The following is a 21118-nucleotide window of genomic DNA, read 5'->3' as shown; positions in this document are numbered from 1 at the left end:
AAGTATATTCAGCATAATTCACCCATTCCAAAAGGCTACTGAACAGGTGGGAAACAGTGGCGTGCTGGTAGGCTTACTATGGATAATATCACAGATTTAATTGCTGAATTAGTAGGTAAAATCTCCATAATCTACAAGAAAAAAAAATCTGCTTTAACTGAGATCATGGTTTTATTATTTTTCTGGAGTACAATTCATTAAGCATTCCTCCAAGGTTTACTATAAATTTAGAAGAAGGAAGGCATTAACAATATCTTCTCATCAAAACAGAACAGAATGTACGAAGTTACCTGCTATGTAATATAAACTGAATATTCTGCAGGAGACAAATGGCAGGGGAAGATAAATCTAGCACAAAAAAGCATTCATACATTTGCTGCTTTCTGCATGCTGTACCTTAAAACTATTGTACTTCATAACATAGATCCTATGTGATAAATAAAATATTTTCTTTTTTTAACTGTCCAAGACACCGTATCTTGGCATGAAGGGATTCTTAACCTCAACATAAAGATCTCTTCTGTTACTCACTGTTTTTTTTTCTTCTTGATTATTCCAGGTCTCAGAGGTGACTAAATCAGTTGCACAGGTATATTGGGTTGATGTTGGCCATGTCCATTGTTCCCTGAAGGGACACTTACCACACATGCTCCTGTGATGTCATCACACACATCTGCATGACCAAAGCACGTACATGGTGCACAGACTCCACCAAAGATTGTGCCATTCACACGCCTGTGTCGAGGCCAGCAGGACTGCAAGGAAAGTTACATAAAAAGTTAAACTCTTGTTTCAACAGAGGAAGGAACGGGATTTTTAAAATTTTGTTGGATTTGATCCTTGCACACACAGCAAACATACTTGCCAAATGAATAAAAATACCAACTTTTGTCTATAAAATTCTTCTTTCTGGTGCTGTGGCTTTGCACTGACCTTAGCCTTAGCAGCAGATGTGAGATTAGAGGAAGCTTTAACTTGATCATTCTTCTGAAATGGTAAAATAAAGCAGAGAAATGAAGAACTGAAATATGACAGCATGAAAGCAAGAGGCACAGACTGAAAAACAGCCAGAAGGTGAAACACTAAGGAGAGAGAAGGAGGAAAAAAACCTCAAAACAACAAAAATGTTCTCTGGGAAGTTCAGGCGCAAAGAGCAATTAAATTACCATTTAGTCTTGTTAGGACTCCAGCAAAATGCTACACTGAAATAAAGCACAGGCTGAAAACTAAGCTACCCTTTTATTTACAAACTGTACTCCTTAGAGGATAGGGATTTCCTGTTACGACACTGCTCTGATAGTTTTATTTTCTTTTTTAAATGTAAAATTCAAATAAATATTAAATGTATGTCCAGTAATTTTGAAGGAAAGGTGACACCCTGCAACTGTGATTCATCAGCAAAAATACAGCTGATGAAACTCCATTTTCTCATATTAACACGTCAAGCAGCAGTCTTCCATACTATATATTTCACAAATTACTTTATAGGTTTGTTTTTCTTAATGCTTTATAGCAAACTTTCCTTCTACCGTAGGCCTGCTCATGTGATCCAGCAATTTTGCATAAGATTAAAAAAAAGTGCATGACAGATTTATGACCTTCAAAAGCACCTGGATAATACAAAGAGAAAGTTTAGCACTGATGGAATACCAGACTATCATTTAATAAAGAAAATCCTTTCCCCTTCATATACACTCTCCAAAAAGATAACAAATAGATTATTTTTTATAAAAATAAAGATGTCCATTTTTGTCTTACTCTTGAAAAATTGAAAGTAATCTAAAGATTAACTGAAATTATTCTTTAAAAAAATCCAAAACCTGAGATATTACCCTTATTTTTTATTCTTTACATTCTTGGTTACACCTTCCTAAAAAACCTAAAAAAATTTGTAAATACAAAAAAATAAAAATCTTAAGTTATAAAATCCAAAACCTAAAAAGAGGCTGAAAGGAATTCCTGTATTTTACTTTCTGTGGCATGAGATGCAAGTGGTTTCTACATAAATCTACAAATATTTTCCCTCTTTTGGTGACTGAAAATAATCTGTTGTGCACAGATACAAATGCTACTGCTCAAGACAAGGCTCCAAAACTCACTAATTTTAAGAGCTTAGACATGAAATTTCAATAGCAGGGCTCAGAACAGTACTAAAAGATTACAGATTGAGGTCTTAAGAAAAGATATTATATAAATGTCAACAGCTGGGAAAGTTCTTGACCATCATAGTGAAGCAGGTTAGGCACAACTCCTGCATCAGAAGTGAAAGAGTACAGAGAAAGGGAACAAATCTGAGGGAGAAGAGCAATTAGATGTGAAGATGTTGACAAAGGCAAGAAAATTCATCAGTGGAGCAAAGTAACTATCCCAAAGGGGTCCAATTGGTGTTAGAAATTTAAAATTTTACCTGCTACACATAGAAAAATGTACAGAATTTTATTTGGCCAGAGTCTCATAAAAAATAAATTCTGAATTTATATAATGGAAAATCTTAAAAGAGACAGCATAATTTAAATTGAATTGGTTGTCTTTGGAAGACTGATCATGTCAAAACATTCATAGCATGAAAATAAGAAAATAATAGTTGTTTTTAGTGCAGCAGCATCTATGCCAGGTACATATCATCATTATGCAGGAGACAAATACATACATTAAACCAAATAATGAAGAGAAAATGGAACAGAAAAACTGCACAAAGTCAATAAAATATGATGCTCTGCTTAGCTGAAACTGGCAGAAGTAAATGAACAGGGCTGAAAGTACACAGAAGAAGAAACAAAAATGGTAACTGGAAAAACAAAAAAGGATTTTCAACTTCTCTTTCCTTACTTTCTTAACTATTGTCTGCCTGGAAATCTTAAATCTCACTTTTTTTTTGTTTTTTTTTCCCCATGCCCACTAGCATGTATAGAAACTTTACATTTGCGGCTATATTTATATGCTTTCTCTTGTGGAGTATGATCTTAAGTATGTACCAAATTTCAGGGACTGTTTATGACTGAAGAAAAGGTTTAGCACTGAAGGACATAATGTTGGACAGGCCATTTCAGCAACACCAAGACAGGAATTCTACCCAAGTCCTTCAGCTACTACAACAAAAGTACATACTGAAATATCTGCAATCAGGGCTTTTCCAATAACTCTCTTGGAAATCAGGCTTAAATCTGCACTGGGAGAATAAATGGACAAGTGAAAAAAGTGTGAAACACAGTGATACTGCATCTAGCATTCTTCTTAAAATAACTGAACAGACAGACAATAGCCAGGCTTTAAAATTATTTCTCAGCTGAGGTAAAAAATATTCTTCTCCACTTATTTTTCCATCTTTACCATTTTGGGAGTGATAGGAATATCCATTAATTCCTTCAGGCCTTCTTTCTATGTTAGTTCATCTAGCCCCAGCAACAAACAACCACTCTTGGCATGAGACTAGACTCTAAACCCCAAATATCACATATAAGCATGAAAATTTTTAAAGAAAAAGAGAGTTGACAAGCAAATGCCTAGAGTGCCTGTGTAAATGGCATACTGTTTGTAGTTTTGTGAAGCAGAGCATCTTGGTGTTTGAAACTGTTTCCTTAGAGGCAAAGCTTTTGAAGAATGTTTTCTGGCTTCTATTCACCCCAAGCAACGCCCACGTGAGGTAGTTAATCACACGTACACTTGTATGAACACATTCTGTGTGAGCTAATGGCTTAGTTACCAAAGTGGGCATTTTTCTGAGCATTATGATTTGTTACATTATTATCTGTTACAGGAGCAAAACAATGTGACATAATCCTCAGAAGAACACATGCAATTCTCAACAACTGCAAGGCAAATGGCAAAGCCCTGGGAAAACAAAAGAAGAAATTCAACCCCATTAACTCAAATAAATTGATCTGTCTTTGCTGTGCACAGGTCAGATAACTGCCATTTTCCTTCTAATTATGTTCATCCATTTGTATTATCAAATGGCTAAAGAGTAAAAATATTGTTTCTGTTTCCTTTTTATGAACGAAAATGTCTTTTCGTAAGTTAGAAATCATCACAGGTGTAAAACTTCAGATTTTAAATATTATCAGATACGATGAACCATCATCTCGAAATAAAGGTAACTAGTCAAGCCATGACAAAATCCTAACAAGAAGGGACAGCTGTCCTATTATTTTCTACCAACACAGGTCCAGTGTCTGCTTCCACCTATCACAGGGTTAGCAACACTGCACTAGACTGCATCATGATACTCACCTCACAGGAGGTACCATCATAGCCTGGAGGACACTCACACAACTCCACTGCAGGGGCTACCCTTCTCCCCCTTGAAGTGTGGTCAGCAGATTCCATAATAACGCTTCTTAGTCTGGATGTAACAGAAATTAAACGGGCAAAACAGCAAATTAGATGGATATGTGCAGCTGAATGCAACCAACACTTTATAGGGACTTGCAGTGGCTTGTTTCTGATTTCCTGCCTAAGAACAAGGAGGTTTTTATATTCATCTATTTCTTCCTAAACTATATGTCTGTAGGCTTGTTACTATTTTTGTCCATCATGTGAGGGAGATTATGGTCAGATACCCACTGATAAAAATAGATTAAAAATGTCTTACAGCACTGTACCAGGCTATTCCTGGCCTGCAAGCCACATGTGCCAACTTGCATTGCAGCTGCATATAGAGCAAATCTGACACTAAGCAGGGTTTTCAAAATTTATGAACCACTAGTCCAGCTTTCTAAAATATTACATTACTAAGTTTTGTATATAGGGTATTTTTACTCTGGAGATTTGACCTCTGGAAAAGATGTCAGCCCTGTCCAGAAGGATTAAGGATATGTACAACCTCAATCTAAGTATTATGCATATGAAAGAAAAATGTATGTACATGAAACAAAAAAGAAATCTTCTGCCAAATACCCTGGTCTCCCCAGTCCCAGAGAAAAAAGTACTAAACAGCTGTTGTTTAGGTGAACACTGACCATGATTTTTGTTTCAAGAGCATGGAAGTATGATAAGAGAAACAACAAAAGCCTTTTGATAGTCTTACAGCTATTATCAGACACAGATGTAATTTACCTCAGGAGTAGCTTACTGTGGAGAAAAACTGAGATTTGGGAGTTTAATTCTTATGAGAATTTGAAGGAACATTAACGTATTGCAGAGGCTAAATTACTTCTGTTTTCACCCAGTAATCTTAACAGAATATTTGATAACTAAAGCTACTTCAAGAGCTTGTTTTGAAGTTGTCTTCAGCAGAAAACACCATTCATTCATGACATACATTCTATTAAAAAGGTTTTTTCCCACTTCATAATAGGGAATTTATCTTTTGGCTGCAAAAAATCCTGAAAATTATTTGGATGACCTTGGACAAGAAAACATCCAAGAAAAATATTTTGTTGCTACAGCGGTTGGAAGAAAGCTTAAGACAGAATATTTTCCCGCTCGATTTTATGACTACTCCAAATAAGTTAAACATGAAAGGTAATGGGAGGAAAAAGGGAAAGATTTCTTAAATTAAGATATAAGCTTCAGAAAAACAGAAATTTCATCACCACAATGAATATGACTGGACCTGGGAGGGACTATCATTGTGCATAATGCAGTTAGAAACTTAAATCTGATTTGGTGATACTACAACCTCTGTAAAAGGTTCTTGATACTGTTTTAAGAGAAGGATGCTTCTTCCTATCCAGATCTTCAGTAAATTCACTCTGACTTTTCAGTATATCTCCTTTGCTCCATTGCTGTACATTTATTGCTGTACATTTATTTTGCAATCATTCATTTGAATTTTCTTTATAAGATAACCAATCTCTAGGATATCAGATATCAAATAGTGAATATTGTACCAGTAAAAAAAATTAAAAATTTTGAAGAAGAAAACCTGTAAATGAAGAAAATTTTTTTTAATGAAAGGTCAAATTAAATTTCTCCTTTGAACTACAGCTAGCTGCCTCTAAGCATTGATCTTGGAACAAAGAGAAGCACTAACAGACAGAAACAATCCACTCAGTATTATCCCACATTTGTATTCACTGAATCGTTCCAATTTTCATTACATTCTGCTATTTGCTAAATGGAATTTTAATGTGTTTAACAGTTTTTAGCATTAACAGTTACTCAGTGAAGAAAGCTACAGTGATTTTCTTTTCTCCCATTTTGATGTTGCAATTTTGATTCCTTGATGCCATTCTGCATTCATTAAAATACATAATGCTGGCAGAAATGGGGAACTGGATCCTGGAGATGCATGAACAATTTGAGGTTAGACATCAAGACCAAATATTTAAGCTGACTGTTACTGTCAGCAGGCAACTGTTGACTTCTAAAAACAAACAAGATTAAAAGGGAAGGGGACATTTCAGGCAGTATCAGCACAGTTTACTGTCTGCTGTGCCAGGCATCTGAATCACACTGGCTACATAAGGCACATGAAGTAGTGACCCAATCATTGCTCATTTGTCTTGAAGCCAATTCTGCATATGGAAAAAAACCTCTGGCCTCTTCTTCCCTCTTTCTCCTTGTGCCTAGTACTGACTCCTCTCTATGTGGCTGCAAACAATCCATTCTCTTTAGCACTCCAATTTCCAGTGCCTATCTGCATGTTTGCAACACTTACCATCAGCGACCACTCTGAATATTGAAACTAAATAAACAGTGCTACTAAACTTCCTTTGAAGCACAAGCTAACAGTATTAGATCAAACAAAACAGAAAGAGAGAGTTATCTTTTCTTGGCCTGTTGCTTCTACCACAGAAGTATTCAACTGCAACCATTTGGAAGATTTTTCAAGTTAGAGGAGGATTAGGTTTTAAACCCAGAAGCTGGGTTCACTTTCATATTGATTGCTGCATTTCTGTATTCTCAATTTTTAACTGACTTAATTATCTAATTGTCCACTCACACAAGAAAGCTTCCTAATTATGCCCTGGAGCAATAACAACACTGCAAGTTTAAAACTACCTAAAAAATGTACACAAAACCATGCTTGAGTCAAACCCAGCATGACTGCATTCATATTGTTTAGTGGATACTTGAAAGCATAACACATTAATTAATGTTTCTAGTAGGTTAAGCTAAACAAGGGTAAAAATAGAATCTTTAAATTAAAGCTCTCGTCAACTGGAGACAGCTCTATTGAATTTTAAGTCTTTTTCTACATGACTGCAAGATAGTTACTTTATGCCTTCATTCTGGTCTCTTTTTAAACTCAGATTATAACAGCACCTTTGGAATCCTTACACAAGTGGTGACATCAATTTTGAAAACTTTCAGTACTTAAATGAACAGGTAGCTTAATATAGCAATCTCTAATTAGTATGTTGCAAATTCTGCTGGTGCTTTGAGGCAGAAATTGTCATTCATGACAGATCTAGTAACCTTGTAATGTTTCTGTCGCTCTGCCAGACCCCCTTAACCCTCTCAGAGGAATATCCATCTGTCCACTGCACATACCTGTTTAAAGACAATAAAAGCCTTTTAGTTCATATCTACTTATCTATTAAGGCTTGGCTCTACAGCATTTCTTTTCAAAAAAAGTCTTCCTTTGGAGACCATTCTTTGGAGTCCTTAATCAGCCCTAGATATGACAAATAATATCATCTTCATTGGATCTACATTTTCCCTGAAGAACTAAATGGACAGAATACAGAGAAAAGGGTTATTTTGCATGATCTTAAGAGTGATGAGGACAGCTTTGCACCTAGTATGTTTCAGCATGAGTGAAAGTCAAAGAGAGTATAAAACAAGGGGTAATGAGGCACATCCTGAAAATTAGCAATATCCCTACACAGCAGATCATAAGCTGGGCTGGATGGCAGTAGATGCTGTTGCTGGTGCCTGGAAGCATGAACTGTTCTGAGGAGACTTTACTTTGTAAATCCCACCCTAACAGGTGGAACTATCATTGCTACACCTAAAGATGAAAAACTTAATTTGTTTAATTGCGGTTGAAATTCCACATCCTCTTTTCTGTCATGCTAAACCACAATGAGCACCCTGAGAGCACTCAATAAAATTGTTTACTTTATTACACAGTAGTGCAGCAACCACTGCTGTATTCTTCTCTGGTAAGGGACATCAGAGCTAGAAATGTACCAGCAATATAAGACCATTTATAGCAAAAAAAATATACTCTTCAAAATCACTTCAGTTCCTTCCCCTAATCCCATTTTAACTCACTGTCTTTAAGGGACCAATCTTCACAACTCTAATGTCACTACACCTAGAAGCTGATGGCTACCAGCATGCAAAGCTTAAATTATATGTGTGTTGCAGAGCTCTTCTCACAGGTCATTTTAAAAAAGTGCTTTCAGAAAATTATCTTTAACACACCACTAAACTGTTCCCAAAGGCTGAATATGGACAAGACTGAGAAACGGTGAGGCACCACACATGACCAAATGTCTAAAGCAGTGATCTGCGGTGCAGGCAGTGATATATAGTCTTCTAAATTTGCCAGACAGCTCTTCCATATCTTACTTTCAAGGCACATTCTATAGATTGTGCCAGTTCTACGTGTGTGTGCTTACCTGAGCTCTGCACTGCTGCCCAGAGGGGAGGGGATCTCATCCACCACAAACTCACTGTTCCACAGCATAGGCAGGATGGAGCCCTCACACGTCCAGCACTGCACTTTCATCACAACTGCTCAGCCAAAGGGCTTTTTGTAGGAGAGCCCCCATGTCCTACTAGTAGAAATGTCAGTACTCAAATACGTGTAAATCTCTGACAACTGAAGTTGGTGTTTCCCATAATACTTAGTAACCCCTTTGGCCCAAGCAAAGTCAGTCATACATATCTCCTTTGAAAGTATGCATTTCCCCTCCTACTCAGTAAGACCTCTGGCCAAAAGGAAGTCAACCTTACATATCTGCTTTAAAAATTGCATAAAAGCCCCTATTGTTCTCCCCAAAATTGCTCCTGCACTCCTTTAGTTTGGAAAATTCTGAGTAATGGTTTGGGTTTTTTTTATTTGAATGAGAAGAGAGCAGAAAATCATAATTCCCTGAGCTCCCACTAGTCTCAGCTGTAAATTGTGAATTAATAGCTATGGTCTGCTCATAGTGCATAAGAGGTGAGCTATGACCTGGTGTTTTGGCTCTCCTCAAAAATCAGGGTGGGAAGCTGAGGGACTATGAAAGGCTTTCAAACTGGATGCAGGGAGATGCAAAAGAGTGCAAGGTTGATGACTGAATGAGCAAATTAGGAAGCAGTTTGGCCCAAACACAAGCTAGTTATGATTCACAAACTTACTTACAGAGCTGTAATACATACTAATTAACCACAGGAAAAGACAGAGACCGAAGAGATATGAATTCTTTTGCAGGGAAAAAATTTGCAATGCTGAAGCTCAAATCAGAAAAATGCATGCTGTTGACACAACCTGCCTTTCAATTTAGGATATATTTTAATTACCTAAGTATTCAAATGATGGTTAGATTGCTGAAGAAATTTCACAGCAGCAAAAACTCTGTCTGTGCTCTCAGCAAATAATCACTAAATGTGCTATCAGCTCTTCCATTCCAAATTGGCTTATGCCACTGAATCAACTCATGTGCAGATTAGAGAGCATTTCAGGTTTCCTGCCTTGTGAGTAAAAAGCTACTATGCAATCAATTCCATTACACATTTTAAAACTATTACTTATGCCACCTAACTATTAATGTTAATCACACAGTATCAGGAGAGATGTTTTCTTCACCCCATCTGGAGTATTTGTTCATGCACTTAGAAAAATTTGAAATGCAAGATGAGCTTTACAGTTTCAAACACACTGCAGCAACTGAAATAGAACTGTATCATCTCATATGTCTTTAATTTTATCAGAGGACTCAGAAGAGTTCACATCAAATCAGTGAATCTGAGCAGTCCATGCAGCATCCTGACATAAATCAAGGGAAAGGCTTTGGGATTAGCCAGTTCTGTGTGTGGTACTGATTAAAAACATAGAAAATTCCCCTTGAGGCACTTTTCCAGCTTGGAGACTCAGGATATTATTCTCTGGTTCACTGTTAATGTGGCCCTGTATGGTCATTAAATGGGAAAAACGATATACAAGCAATATATCATTTCCTACTTCAACATGTTATTACTGCTCTCCATGATTTACCATGTACATGGGAATTACTGTTTTCACAAAATAAACATATTTATAGAACTGTCATTCATGCCTTCATAGTCCATGTAATTTCATTTTCTTAAAAGGCTGCTTCTTTCTGTTGCCTTCCTCCTTCCATCTACCCAAAATGAAAAACATACTAACAAAAGTTGAAAGTGCAAATGAATGCTATGGATTTCATGATAATAAATTAGAGTGTTTTAAATTACATCAGCCTTGTTATCTGAAGACAGAAAACAACTCTTTTGAGAAGCTGCCTGAAGCAAAGGGACCCGTTCCTCTCATTCACCTGTAGATGGCATTCATCCCATTGCTGTATGTGGCTCTTAAGAGGATCCTCTTCACGTTTGCAAGGATAGTCATGAACTCCCTCCTGCTGACTGGAACATCAGTGCCATGCACTGAGAAAGATTCCGGTTTCAGCACAATTTCTTCAGTGTGCTCTTCGGAAGGCTGCAGGTGAATTATCCCTTTTGGAGTGCTGATTTTCAAGTCACCTCCCTAGAGAGAGCCATGAAAGAGAGAGATTTAAACATGAAAAAAGTCTTGGAAAAAAGCCCATTGGGGTATATGATTTATTGAATAATATATTTTACAAGAATAACAAATATCAGGAATAATATTCACTTTTCATAAACCTGAAATGGGCTTGCCTGATCAAACTGAAAAGCAGTAGAAAAGAAAGTTTGATTTTTCCAATAAAACCTACTGTCATGGTGCAGGCTCTACATAGGCAAAAGTAAATTCATATAATGCTGAGGTGCAAAAGAAGAGATCTACTGAAAGAATGTCAAAGTGTAACCTCAAGTGACCAACTATTTTATTTCCTCATAGATGAACAGAAAGCACTATAGTTTTCTAAGCTACTTACAATAGCTGCAATAATACCAGAGACTCTTTGAGATATTGAAGCTTTTAGTCTTCTAAAGTATATCCTTTTTCTCACACTAGAAAATAACTGAAAGTATGTGCACCCTTCTGTTTTGTGTCCTCAGCCATCAGACTTTACACTGAACTTTTGAAAAATCACGCCATTTTCTCTTTCTCTCTTTGTCCCTTTCTTTTTATTTATTTTCTTTTTTTTTTTTTTGTTTATTTCTTTGGCTGAAAATACTTTACCTCTATGATGACATCAGATTGAACCACCAATTTAGCTGTTTCTTCCTCTTCTTCTTCTGTGATGTCATAGGAGACTGTAAATTTCAGATGTCCTCCAGCAGCTGCTACCTGGGGAATTAAAAGACAGAAAAAAAATCTAATTAAATAAAAGAAAATGGGCCTTAACCACTTGGGGGCAGTTTTCTTGAGCATCAGTAGATTTCTAGTGTTGCAAAACCACATGCAGATCCCTGAGGATTACAGCTGTTGAAGCCTGCAAATTCCTTAAACCCACAGACTAACAGAGAAATCAGAAACATATATAAAATCTGTGCAAATTTCCACTAGATACCTTCATTAGACTTTCAGTGTATTTGTTCAGTTATATGGTTCTCATTTAGGCTGGCCTCTGTATCAGCAGCCCTAGCAACCTGCAGAAAATTCAGTAACTTCAGTTCCATTGATGGAGCAAACTACCAAAATAGAAAAAAAAGGGCTGCAAATTTTTTTTTTTTTTTCAGAATGAACTATAACCTAAAGTAAGAATTTTTCCTGATGGAGTCAAATAAATTTACTTTAAAAGAATGCTTGAGCCCTTTCACTCAGTTTGACCCAATCTACAGTGTGAGAAGTCAATGACCAGGCTCTTGTGTCATGGCAATGTATTTTTTCCATGCTCTTTTAGTCCCCAGGATCATGGCATGGACGCAAGTTATTCCATTATAAATGGAATGCAGTATGATGCAAATCCAAATTTGCAGACTTGAATGACAGAGTTCACCACAGAAATAATGCTTTCTGCTAATTGACTGGAAGCAGCATAAGTAAATAAAATCCTGCAAGAACTACATTTTGGGTTTTAAATGCATCTGCCTTATACTTCATTGCAATGTGAGCCTCCTCTCTGAAAATATTAAAATCACAGGGATTCTTCTGCTCTCCCAATGCCTACTGCTGAGCACAGAGCAAATTTGTGAATCTTTTACAAAGAGAAAAATCTGGTTATTCTCAAAGACATATTTGTTCATCATACTGAATGCTTTTGCACACAGTAACAAAAAGCAGTGAAAGTCAACATCTTCAGTGTTTTGAGATTAATCTAATTCAAGGGGTGAAAAAGGGGTTCCAGCATTTAAGGCCTGGAAATCAACTGATTTTGAATTAGTGATAAAGGTATATAAAACCCTATATCTGAGGCTGCAGAGCTAATTGTTAGGTTAAAGCCAGAAAACTCCCTCCAATTCATAACCTGTATCTTGGACCACAGAATTGTAGGATCATAGAATCATAGAGTATGTCAAGCTGGAAGGCACTCATACTAACTTGGTCACTCTCCTCTGGACATGCTTTAATAGTCTGATGTCCTTGAGGTGCCCAAAAGTACACACACTGCTTGAGGTGAGGCTGTCCCAGTGAAGAGCAGAGCAGGACAATCCCCTCCCTTCCTGGTTGGCCATGCTGTGCCTGATGCCCCTCAGGACACACCTGGCCATCGTGGCTGCCAGGGCTCTGCTGGATCATGCTCAACTTGCCGTCAGCCCAAACCCCCTGATCTCTTTCCACAGTGCTGCTCTCCACCCTCTTCCCTCACAATTTGTGTGTATAAGCAGGAGTACCCAATTCCAGGGACAGAATACAGCACTTGCTTCTGTTAGCTTTTGTTGGTGATGGCCCAGCCCTCTAGCCTGTCCAGGCTTCTCTGTAAGGCCTCTCTCTCCACCCTTGATGGAGTCTGCAGCTCCTCCTAGCTCAGTCACTAGCAAACAGTGGCATCATTTGTTTATCTACACAGTCTACAAACCTGCTGGGATCAATGCAACTACTTAAAAGCCTTGACCGTAACAATGTCAAAAGACTTTTTTTTCCTTGCTTACAGCTGTTACAGCATTTTTATTTTGCCTGTGGTCAAGTCTAAGCACTGGTTTGAAACTGCTAGAGGAATGTAGAAAATTTAGATATCTGAAATGCTGCAAGAAGTACCCTTTTTGTCTACTGCTTTCAGCTGTAGACAAACATTTTAGAAGAGTAACTTTTGCAGAATTTTATCATTTCTATTTCAAGTTCAGACTAATGACAAAGATTCAAGAAAGTGAAAATAATGGGAAAACAAAGATTAGGCATTTTTAGGCAGCCCATAAAAATACAGGTTTTACTTTTTCCCAGCTACATAACCTTTACCTTAGTAAATAAAAACCCAACACGAGAACTCACAGGTCACAAAGCAGGGGAAAAAAAAAAAGGAAATTTAAAAGAAAATGCAGCTAGAATGGATTACAGACTCCTAATATATAACCAACAGGAAGCAGAAGAGGAAAAGGGTGGGTGGCCTAGTCCAAAAAAGAGAACAGTCAGAGGAAATAGGAAAATAATTAACAAAAAAATTGAAGTCTGGAAAAATGCAGTGGCCATTTTTATTTTCCTGTGGCAACTGCAGAGAAGGCATGAAGAAGATTCAGCTCGACCATAAGAAAGCTGATTTTAAGGATGGTCAAAACAGTACCAAATTACTTGAAAAAGCTATTGAAGTAGTTAATCAATTAGCAGTAGTTCAAAATGTCAAAGATACTCTGGATATGATGCCTAGGAGTTGGAATATGACTAAGAAGTCTCTTGAGGTCTCTGCTAGCCACAGCAGTCTGAGTTTTGGTCCTGCAACTTGCAAGATTTGCCTATCATGAACAGGGTCTCACACTGAAGACAAGGTCCCCAAAAGGCACTTGTTGTAGAGAATACCTCACAGTTCAGAGTATGTATTTACCTTGTATACAGATTAGAAAAAACCCCAAACTTACATAAACCAAAAAGTATAACTTCCTTTTGTCTTTGTTTGCAATGGTCATTTCCTTTGTGTATTTGAAGTACGAGTTCATTGACAGGCAAAGGAATTCAGAGGTCAATCCATGTGCTGCATGTCATCTTGTGCAAAATGTACTTTTCACTGAATTTTAAATATAAATGCAATATATAAATTGGGCACCCATGAGGTCCCTTTACTTTCACATTTTTCCCTGTATCACCCAAAGATTCAGAGTTCCACTTCAAGGACTGTCATCTGAGACCATCAACAGCAAAGAGAACAGGGCATAAAGTTTGCCTGGCTGGTGACAAAGGCATATATTGTTGAGTCAAGAATAGCTGTATAGAAATGTCAAGGAAGTTCCATACAATTTCTGTTGTCTCTCTCACCTGTTTCTAGATTAATGCATCAAATACTTATTTCAAGCTTTGGAGGCAGAATCTATGCATTCAAGAAAATTCACAGACTCCCCACAGAAATAACAAGCACAGGAGAGAGAAAATACAGCTATCTTAGTTCTAATCCAAGAAGTTTCTTGGCAGATAAGTTTTTGGGGCTTTTTGCAATTTTTCACTGCTAGCTGTACTCTACTATTATGTTACATGCTCTTAAGAGAGCTCTTAAGAGAGCAGACAAGACTTTTTTTACAACACCCTAACAGAGGGTCAACCAAAACTGAAGCAGAAAAGATATTTCCTTTCCTGTGAACAAATGCCCATGCTCAAAAACAAAAGAGCTGGGGGGTAGGAGGAAGAACCCAGTATTATCCTGTGTAAAGCATGTTTTGATGTAATATGTTTGTCCCACTAAAATTACTTCAAAGCCAAGATAAGTGATAGTAGACCACAAATACTTACAGCACTGAAAACAAACAACATTTCTACAAATATTGGCAAGGCTAGAGATGAGGAAAGCTTGCATCTCTTCATATGGAAATCAAACTTTACAAGTCTTTCCCTCCCTGCACTTAGTGAATGTTCTGCCAGTGCTTTCCCAAGGCAAGCTGTCAGGATCTCTCCTGCTAATGTCCTTGTCTCCACATCTCCTTCTTATACAGATGTATATTCCATCTTGTTGTTGAGTTATACATGAAGATTCACACTCTGCCTCTCCAATGCCTCTTGTAACTCTGCCTGTAAAAGTTTAGCACTTTGTCCGCTGCACTGTGGGCTGCCTCATTGCTTCTGAACACCTGCCAAATGTAACTTCAGAAGATTAGGAGCTATCTCCATTAAATAAGGTGCTGATTACAATCCCTTATCTCATTAATCAGTAAAATGTTCTTCTGTCAGTTAAGAGACACTCAGTTGGTGATTAAAGCACCTAAATATGAACTGGGGCATCTGACATGGCACTATGGGGTTACATGTAGGCAGCTGGATGAAGTCCTCCATAGAGTCCAAGGAAAGTGGCTGGTTAATAACCCCACCAAAGGACAACCTTCAAATCATTCCACCTTGTATTTAGAGTAAAAAAGTAACTTGGAAAACATAACATTTTGCAAATGAATAAAAAATTATGCACTAAGTGTATTATTGAAATAGAATATTATTGAAATAGAATGAATACATGTTGCTCAGATATTTGGTGGCAAATTATGTACAACAATGGATTTAACTAATAACGGCTTGGATTTCAGGCCTAATCCAAGAGAACACAACACCTTCAAAACCAAAATTATATTACTGCATTAAACTAGGTTTAGACCAACACTCATACAACACCAGATTTTCAAAACCAGTGAAATAAAAGGCATCATAGAATCATTAGACTCTTTTATGTTGGAGAAAAACTGAAAGATCTTCAAGTCCAACTATTAATCCAATACTGTCAAGTCCACAAGTAAACCTCACCCTGAAGCATCAACAAGTATCAACAAGCTGAACTATCTTTTCACTGTTAGTGGTTGTGGCAGATATACAGTCACTGACATATTGTATTCGAGAGACAAGCATTATACAATTAGAACAATATAAAATGAACAAATGCTACCAGAAAAATTTAAAAATGGGAAGAAAAAGTGCAAAGGCCACAAACATGAATGGGTAGAACATTTCAGCGGAGAATGTTAACACACATATAGTTGAATAAAAAAACCAGTGAGTCTCTCAGCAAGTTGCTAATAGTAATTTAAAGTTCTAAGAGATAATAATGTTTTTGCATTCTGAAAGACATGCACAAAACAAACACTTGTTTCCTGATGCACCTGTGACTATTATTTGCTTGCTGCCATAATTATGAGAAATCACACAGATATTCACCCAGTCTTACAGTGGCTCTGTCATATTCCTATGGCACTATCTACCACTAAAAACTATGCTTGAAGGTACTGGAATGATAGCATACACAGCTTAACATTCCCTGCTAGCCTTCTTGAATTTCCATGAAACAGAGCTGCAATGAAAGTTTGTCGTAGATTTGGACTCTTTCACCTTCACAAATTCTCTGGGTACACATTTATTTTATGACATGGATTTCAGCAAATGTAGAGATATCTGTCACCAGAATATCAGCACTACCCATGTGAAGGAAATCCTTTAAATAAGGTTTTTCCCAGTTTATTTGTGGTGACAAAGTTGGTCCATAATTCATCAGCACCTAAGCAGTTGTGATATGGTTTGACGAGTCATTGAACAATGCACCACCTTAACTAATGGCTAAGTGCACATGTGTTCTAGCAGCCCACTCAGTGCAGAAGAGAATGGACAAAGGGCTGCTTTTTCCCCCTTAATTTACTTGTGTTGAAGGAAATATTTCACTGATAATTCAGCTCTCATCTGGGTTATTATCTTCTATATTATCTTCAGCTGTAAATTTATGATATTTAATTGGATTTTGCTGATCCAGTCTTCGAGCTAGTTGCAGTGTGAGGGAAGGCAGGGACTAGAAAAGAATTCTGATAGAACCATCACCAAGAAGACGTCAAACATTTCTTCATTTAGTAATAGCTCTCAGTAAAGATTGCATGTGTTAGTTCTACTCCAGATCCAATTAGAGATTAAATAGACTCTCCTCTCTTAGACAGATTGAATTTAGATAGGATATAAAAGCTCTTCTGAGGCATTAGAGCAATATTTCAGATAAAGCAGGGAGCAGAATAATCATGTTTTATTTGAATGACAGTATAGTTCTGGCTAGCTTTAAAAAAAAGTCAGTTTTCATTATAGGGAAGTTAAACTTTTCCCCTGAAAGAATGGACTCTTTCCCCAAACTCTCTGCCATCTAGAGTTCCCCCAGCTCTATTCCAGCTAGTTCACAATCCTAGTTTCCCTGCTCAAGTACATTCAAAATTCTTCTGTATAATTTGATGCTACATTATACTTATTTTCCCTTTTTCAGAACATTGCTTCCAGAGAAGTAGAGCAAGTGAGGGAGTAAGTTTAAATAAAGTAGCCTGACTACTTATCAGTGGTTGGTTCAATTGCTTTCCATGAGAATTTGTCTACAATATTGAACTATTCAAAGGGAAAACTTAGGATTTCAAACTATTCACTGTCATCTTCAGTTTCTTTAAACAGACCACTCCAGCAGCAAAGATTTCAAAGTCATTCTTTCCTGGAATCTTATCTAGAATGTTATGATACAGGCTCTTTAATTTTTACTATTTCCTCTGCTTATCCTACATCAAGGCAGATTTGAGTAAAACAAAAAGGAGTTTTATTCAAATTCCTATTCAAAGGAGTTTTATTCCCAAATATTGTGAATTTATTGCTCCATTGGACAATGGAACAACAAATTCACAATAAATCTTAGTATTTAAAATGTTCCCAGCAATGGAAAGGACCATCAAATATGTGGGTTTACTTTTTTTTCCCCTAAGTGAATATTTTTTGCTTAGAAGACAAATAAAGCTTGTTGAAAGAGTAAGCACAATTCATAAGGAGCACTGAAAAATTAAATTTTCTGTTAAATTGTATTTCTTATGTACCTTGACCATGTCTCTTCCCTATTTTATGCTCAATACCTGAGAAACAGGGACCCTCCCAGAACACTTATTAGTCTGAACTAAGCAGTCTGTCACAGCATCTGATCATTTGGCCATATAAAGAACACCCTGCACCTATCAGAGATATACCATGTACTCAGATTCCAACACTATGGAAACATGAGGGAAGAAAGAACACCAACAGAGGAAGACATTAAAATCTAATCTATCTCATTAATCATACCTTGAAAGTATCCCTTGCTTTGGCTAGAATATCACCAGATCAAGTATAACCACATAAGTTAAACTTTTTTGATTTTTGGTGCCAATACCTTTTCATTCTTGATCCAGAATATAATTTTGGTATAGTAGTTGATAATGTCTGCCACCCTAAACATGAAAATCTGATGAGTATTTCCAGGCCTTCCATATTTAAAACAGTTTGTCACAAACAATTTAGACCAATTAAATATTGCACAATTCCTTTGATTCAATATATCTGCTAAGAAGCATTTAAGTGGAAAATATTTTTTAAAAATCAATAAGAAACTTCTCATCTTCTTCAAAATTATATCCATAAACTCAGCCCAGTCTCACTGTTACTGAGATACTGTATTAAAGTTATCATTTCATAACCCTAGTTCTCCTCCTCCCTGGATGAACTAGACTGTATTATTTGGATGTCTAAATAAAACAAAACTGCTTATTGGGTTTAATATATAATGTTGAAACATCCAATTATGCCATGGAACTCTAAAATGAAAAATGGAATAAATCTCAGTTCCTAAGGAAGATGAGGACTGAATAACGTCTGAATAATATCTCCTGTAAGCCCTCTGCTGCCACTCCTACTTACATTGAGTAGTTGCTCCTTCTGAACTTGGCACTGAAGAAATTAATGTAATCAGTGACTGATTGAAAAATTTGCACAGTAAGATTATATGCTGTCTCCTGAAATGTATTTATGAATGTTGACATTTACTCTACAAATTCTCAAATCTCTACCATAATTCCCAGTTGTCATTTCTTCTCACTTGAGAAGACAAACATAACTCTCTGGTCAACCACTCCTGAAGTCTAAAATTGACTTTTCCAATGATAAACTGTTACAAGATTTAAAATATGCGATTACTTTGTTGCAGTTACTTAACCATAGTAACAAGAGCAAAACCTTAAAATGGTTACTCGCTTTCTTTTTTTTTTTGCTTTCCATATGATCTTGACTGTGCCTTCCCAACCACTGTTCCCCAAGCTGCTGTACCTAGACCAAGGATTCAAAAACACAAAGCAGGGGTATATTCTTCCAGTAGTGATGTGATAACCTAATTAATGTACAATTGTTGCCCATGTGTATTACTGTGGTGGGAGGTAAACCTCAATCTTTGGAAGTCTACCAATCTAGAAAAAAATATACCAGAAGCTGTGACCCTGTAGCATAGTATGTCAAGCATGCATCATAGAAGGATATTTAAAGAAATTAACTGTGTATGTCATCACAGCTGCAGACATTTTTCCCTGACTGAATACAGTTAAACTGAAGGAAAAGAAAAAAACCAAAACCAAACAAACCAGTTAATACAAAATCAACAGCTGCTGCAATGGCTGCTCTGATCGCTACAAGTGCCAGAGTGGCTAAATGGTGTAAATCTGGGTAAAAATACCACATTTTATTCAACTGTGAGGATGTTTCAGACTACTAGTGATATTGTAATCAAATTCAATATTTGAGCATCAACTCTGAGACATGTTTCTAAGTAACATATCCTCATCAAAAGTTTCTAAATAAAAACTGTTTACTGCTGGTGTTGTAGCTGTCAACAATCTCATAATTGAAAGTAATTCTTAATTTTACTGATTAAATGTTAGTCTCCCAGTTCCATGGTCTGTGGTTCCAAAGGGGCGAACTGTAATTGCAGTAGTCATGTCAATAAATGCCTTCCTGTAATATTAGAATGAATGACTAATTAGAACATTTATGTCAAAGTCCAGTTCCATTAATATACAAGAACCGACCCTTCCCCTCCCTTCTCTGGCTGCACTCCTTCATGAATATTTTAACAAGAAAAAAAAATATGCATAATTTTGCAAAACTAAAAGCTGATATTTCTATGGCAACAAAATCCCAGCATGCAGGGACTATTAAACACAAAAATGCAGGACTATAAAACAAGAGCAACTGTTCAGGTCCAAATTAAAAGCTGTTCTTCTTAAAAATATCTTCCTCAGCTTTGCAAAGGCATTCAGTATTTTGCTTGTGATATTGCTGAGGACATCTCACTGCATCATGATCTGTAAATGAAAATCCATGGATGCCTCCTAAAGTGTTTACTTTCTACTGAAAAGGCTTAAACACTGTATGCAAAAGCAAGAAATAGTTAAATTCTGTGTCTTTAATAGAATCACAGAAGTATTAAGGTTGAAAAAGAACTTGAATATAATTGAGTCGAACCGTTAACCCAACCCACCTTGTTCAACACTATAATATATCTCCAAGTGCCATCGAGTGGTACAACCAACTGTTAGTACAGTTCACTGAGATAGACTGTGACTATTCTTGATTTCAGGTTTTCTTTTCTTTCCATATTTGTAAAGCAGCAAGCAAAACAGCCCAGGGATGTTATTTCTCAAGTTTGTCACAAAAGAAAATGGAAAACTTCTAGCCAGCCAAAGGTTATTTTCCTATCTCCTTCTACTTAACTGGTTTGCAACATTACTATTGACAATACTGTACCACAGCGATGGCTGCACTAGTAATTCAAAGCAAAGTATGACATAAGAAGCACTTTGGGATCCTTTAGGAAACTGAAATATATCATAATGTTTCAAGCTTGAAGGAGTTTTGTAACTGGAGTATCTGTTGGGCAAAATTATTCTGACAGGAAGGATATACTGCTTTTAATAACTGCCAGTGTTTCTAAGTGGGAGATTTTGAATGAAATAAAATCTAAAGAAATTAATATTTAAAAAAAAAAAATCTTCATTTTCTAAGTAAAATGCAAGGCTTTGCAAAGCCAAATATCTGCTCTTCAGAGGTGGCTTGCCATTTGATATAATAAATGCAACAATAATATATTCTTATTTGGTATTTTGCTGCATATCATGGAGACCTCTAAGGATCACATATCAAAACAAAAGCAGTAAGAATAAACATTTGAGTACTAAAAAAAGATATAGATGTGTAAGAATTTGTCTCTGT

At 36.6% G+C, this 21118-nt stretch overlaps 1 protein-coding gene across 8 annotated transcripts in view; it reads right to left on the bottom strand.

Annotated features, from left to right (window-relative positions):
- Window positions 1-21118, bottom strand: part of LAMA2 (laminin subunit alpha 2) — a 334549-nt gene that overhangs the window by 144113 nt on the left and 169318 nt on the right. For all 8 annotated transcript variants that reach the window (XM_064708035.1, XM_064708043.1, XM_064708042.1 and 5 more), the window contains 4 exons: window positions 11222-11329; window positions 10392-10603; window positions 4231-4342; window positions 642-755 (listed from right to left, as the gene is read on the bottom strand). In XM_064708035.1, the coding sequence (XP_064564105.1) occupies window positions 642-755; window positions 4231-4342; window positions 10392-10603; window positions 11222-11329 (546 nt within the window). The remainder of the gene's footprint in view (window positions 1-641; window positions 756-4230; window positions 4343-10391; window positions 10604-11221; window positions 11330-21118) is intronic.

The sequence above is a fragment of the Zonotrichia leucophrys genome, chromosome 3 (genome assembly GCF_028769735.1).
Source record: "Zonotrichia leucophrys gambelii isolate GWCS_2022_RI chromosome 3, RI_Zleu_2.0, whole genome shotgun sequence".
NCBI lineage: Eukaryota > Metazoa > Chordata > Aves > Passeriformes > Passerellidae > Zonotrichia > Zonotrichia leucophrys.
Note: the sequence above shows the minus strand (reverse complement) of the source record. Positions and strands in the feature narration are given on the sequence as shown.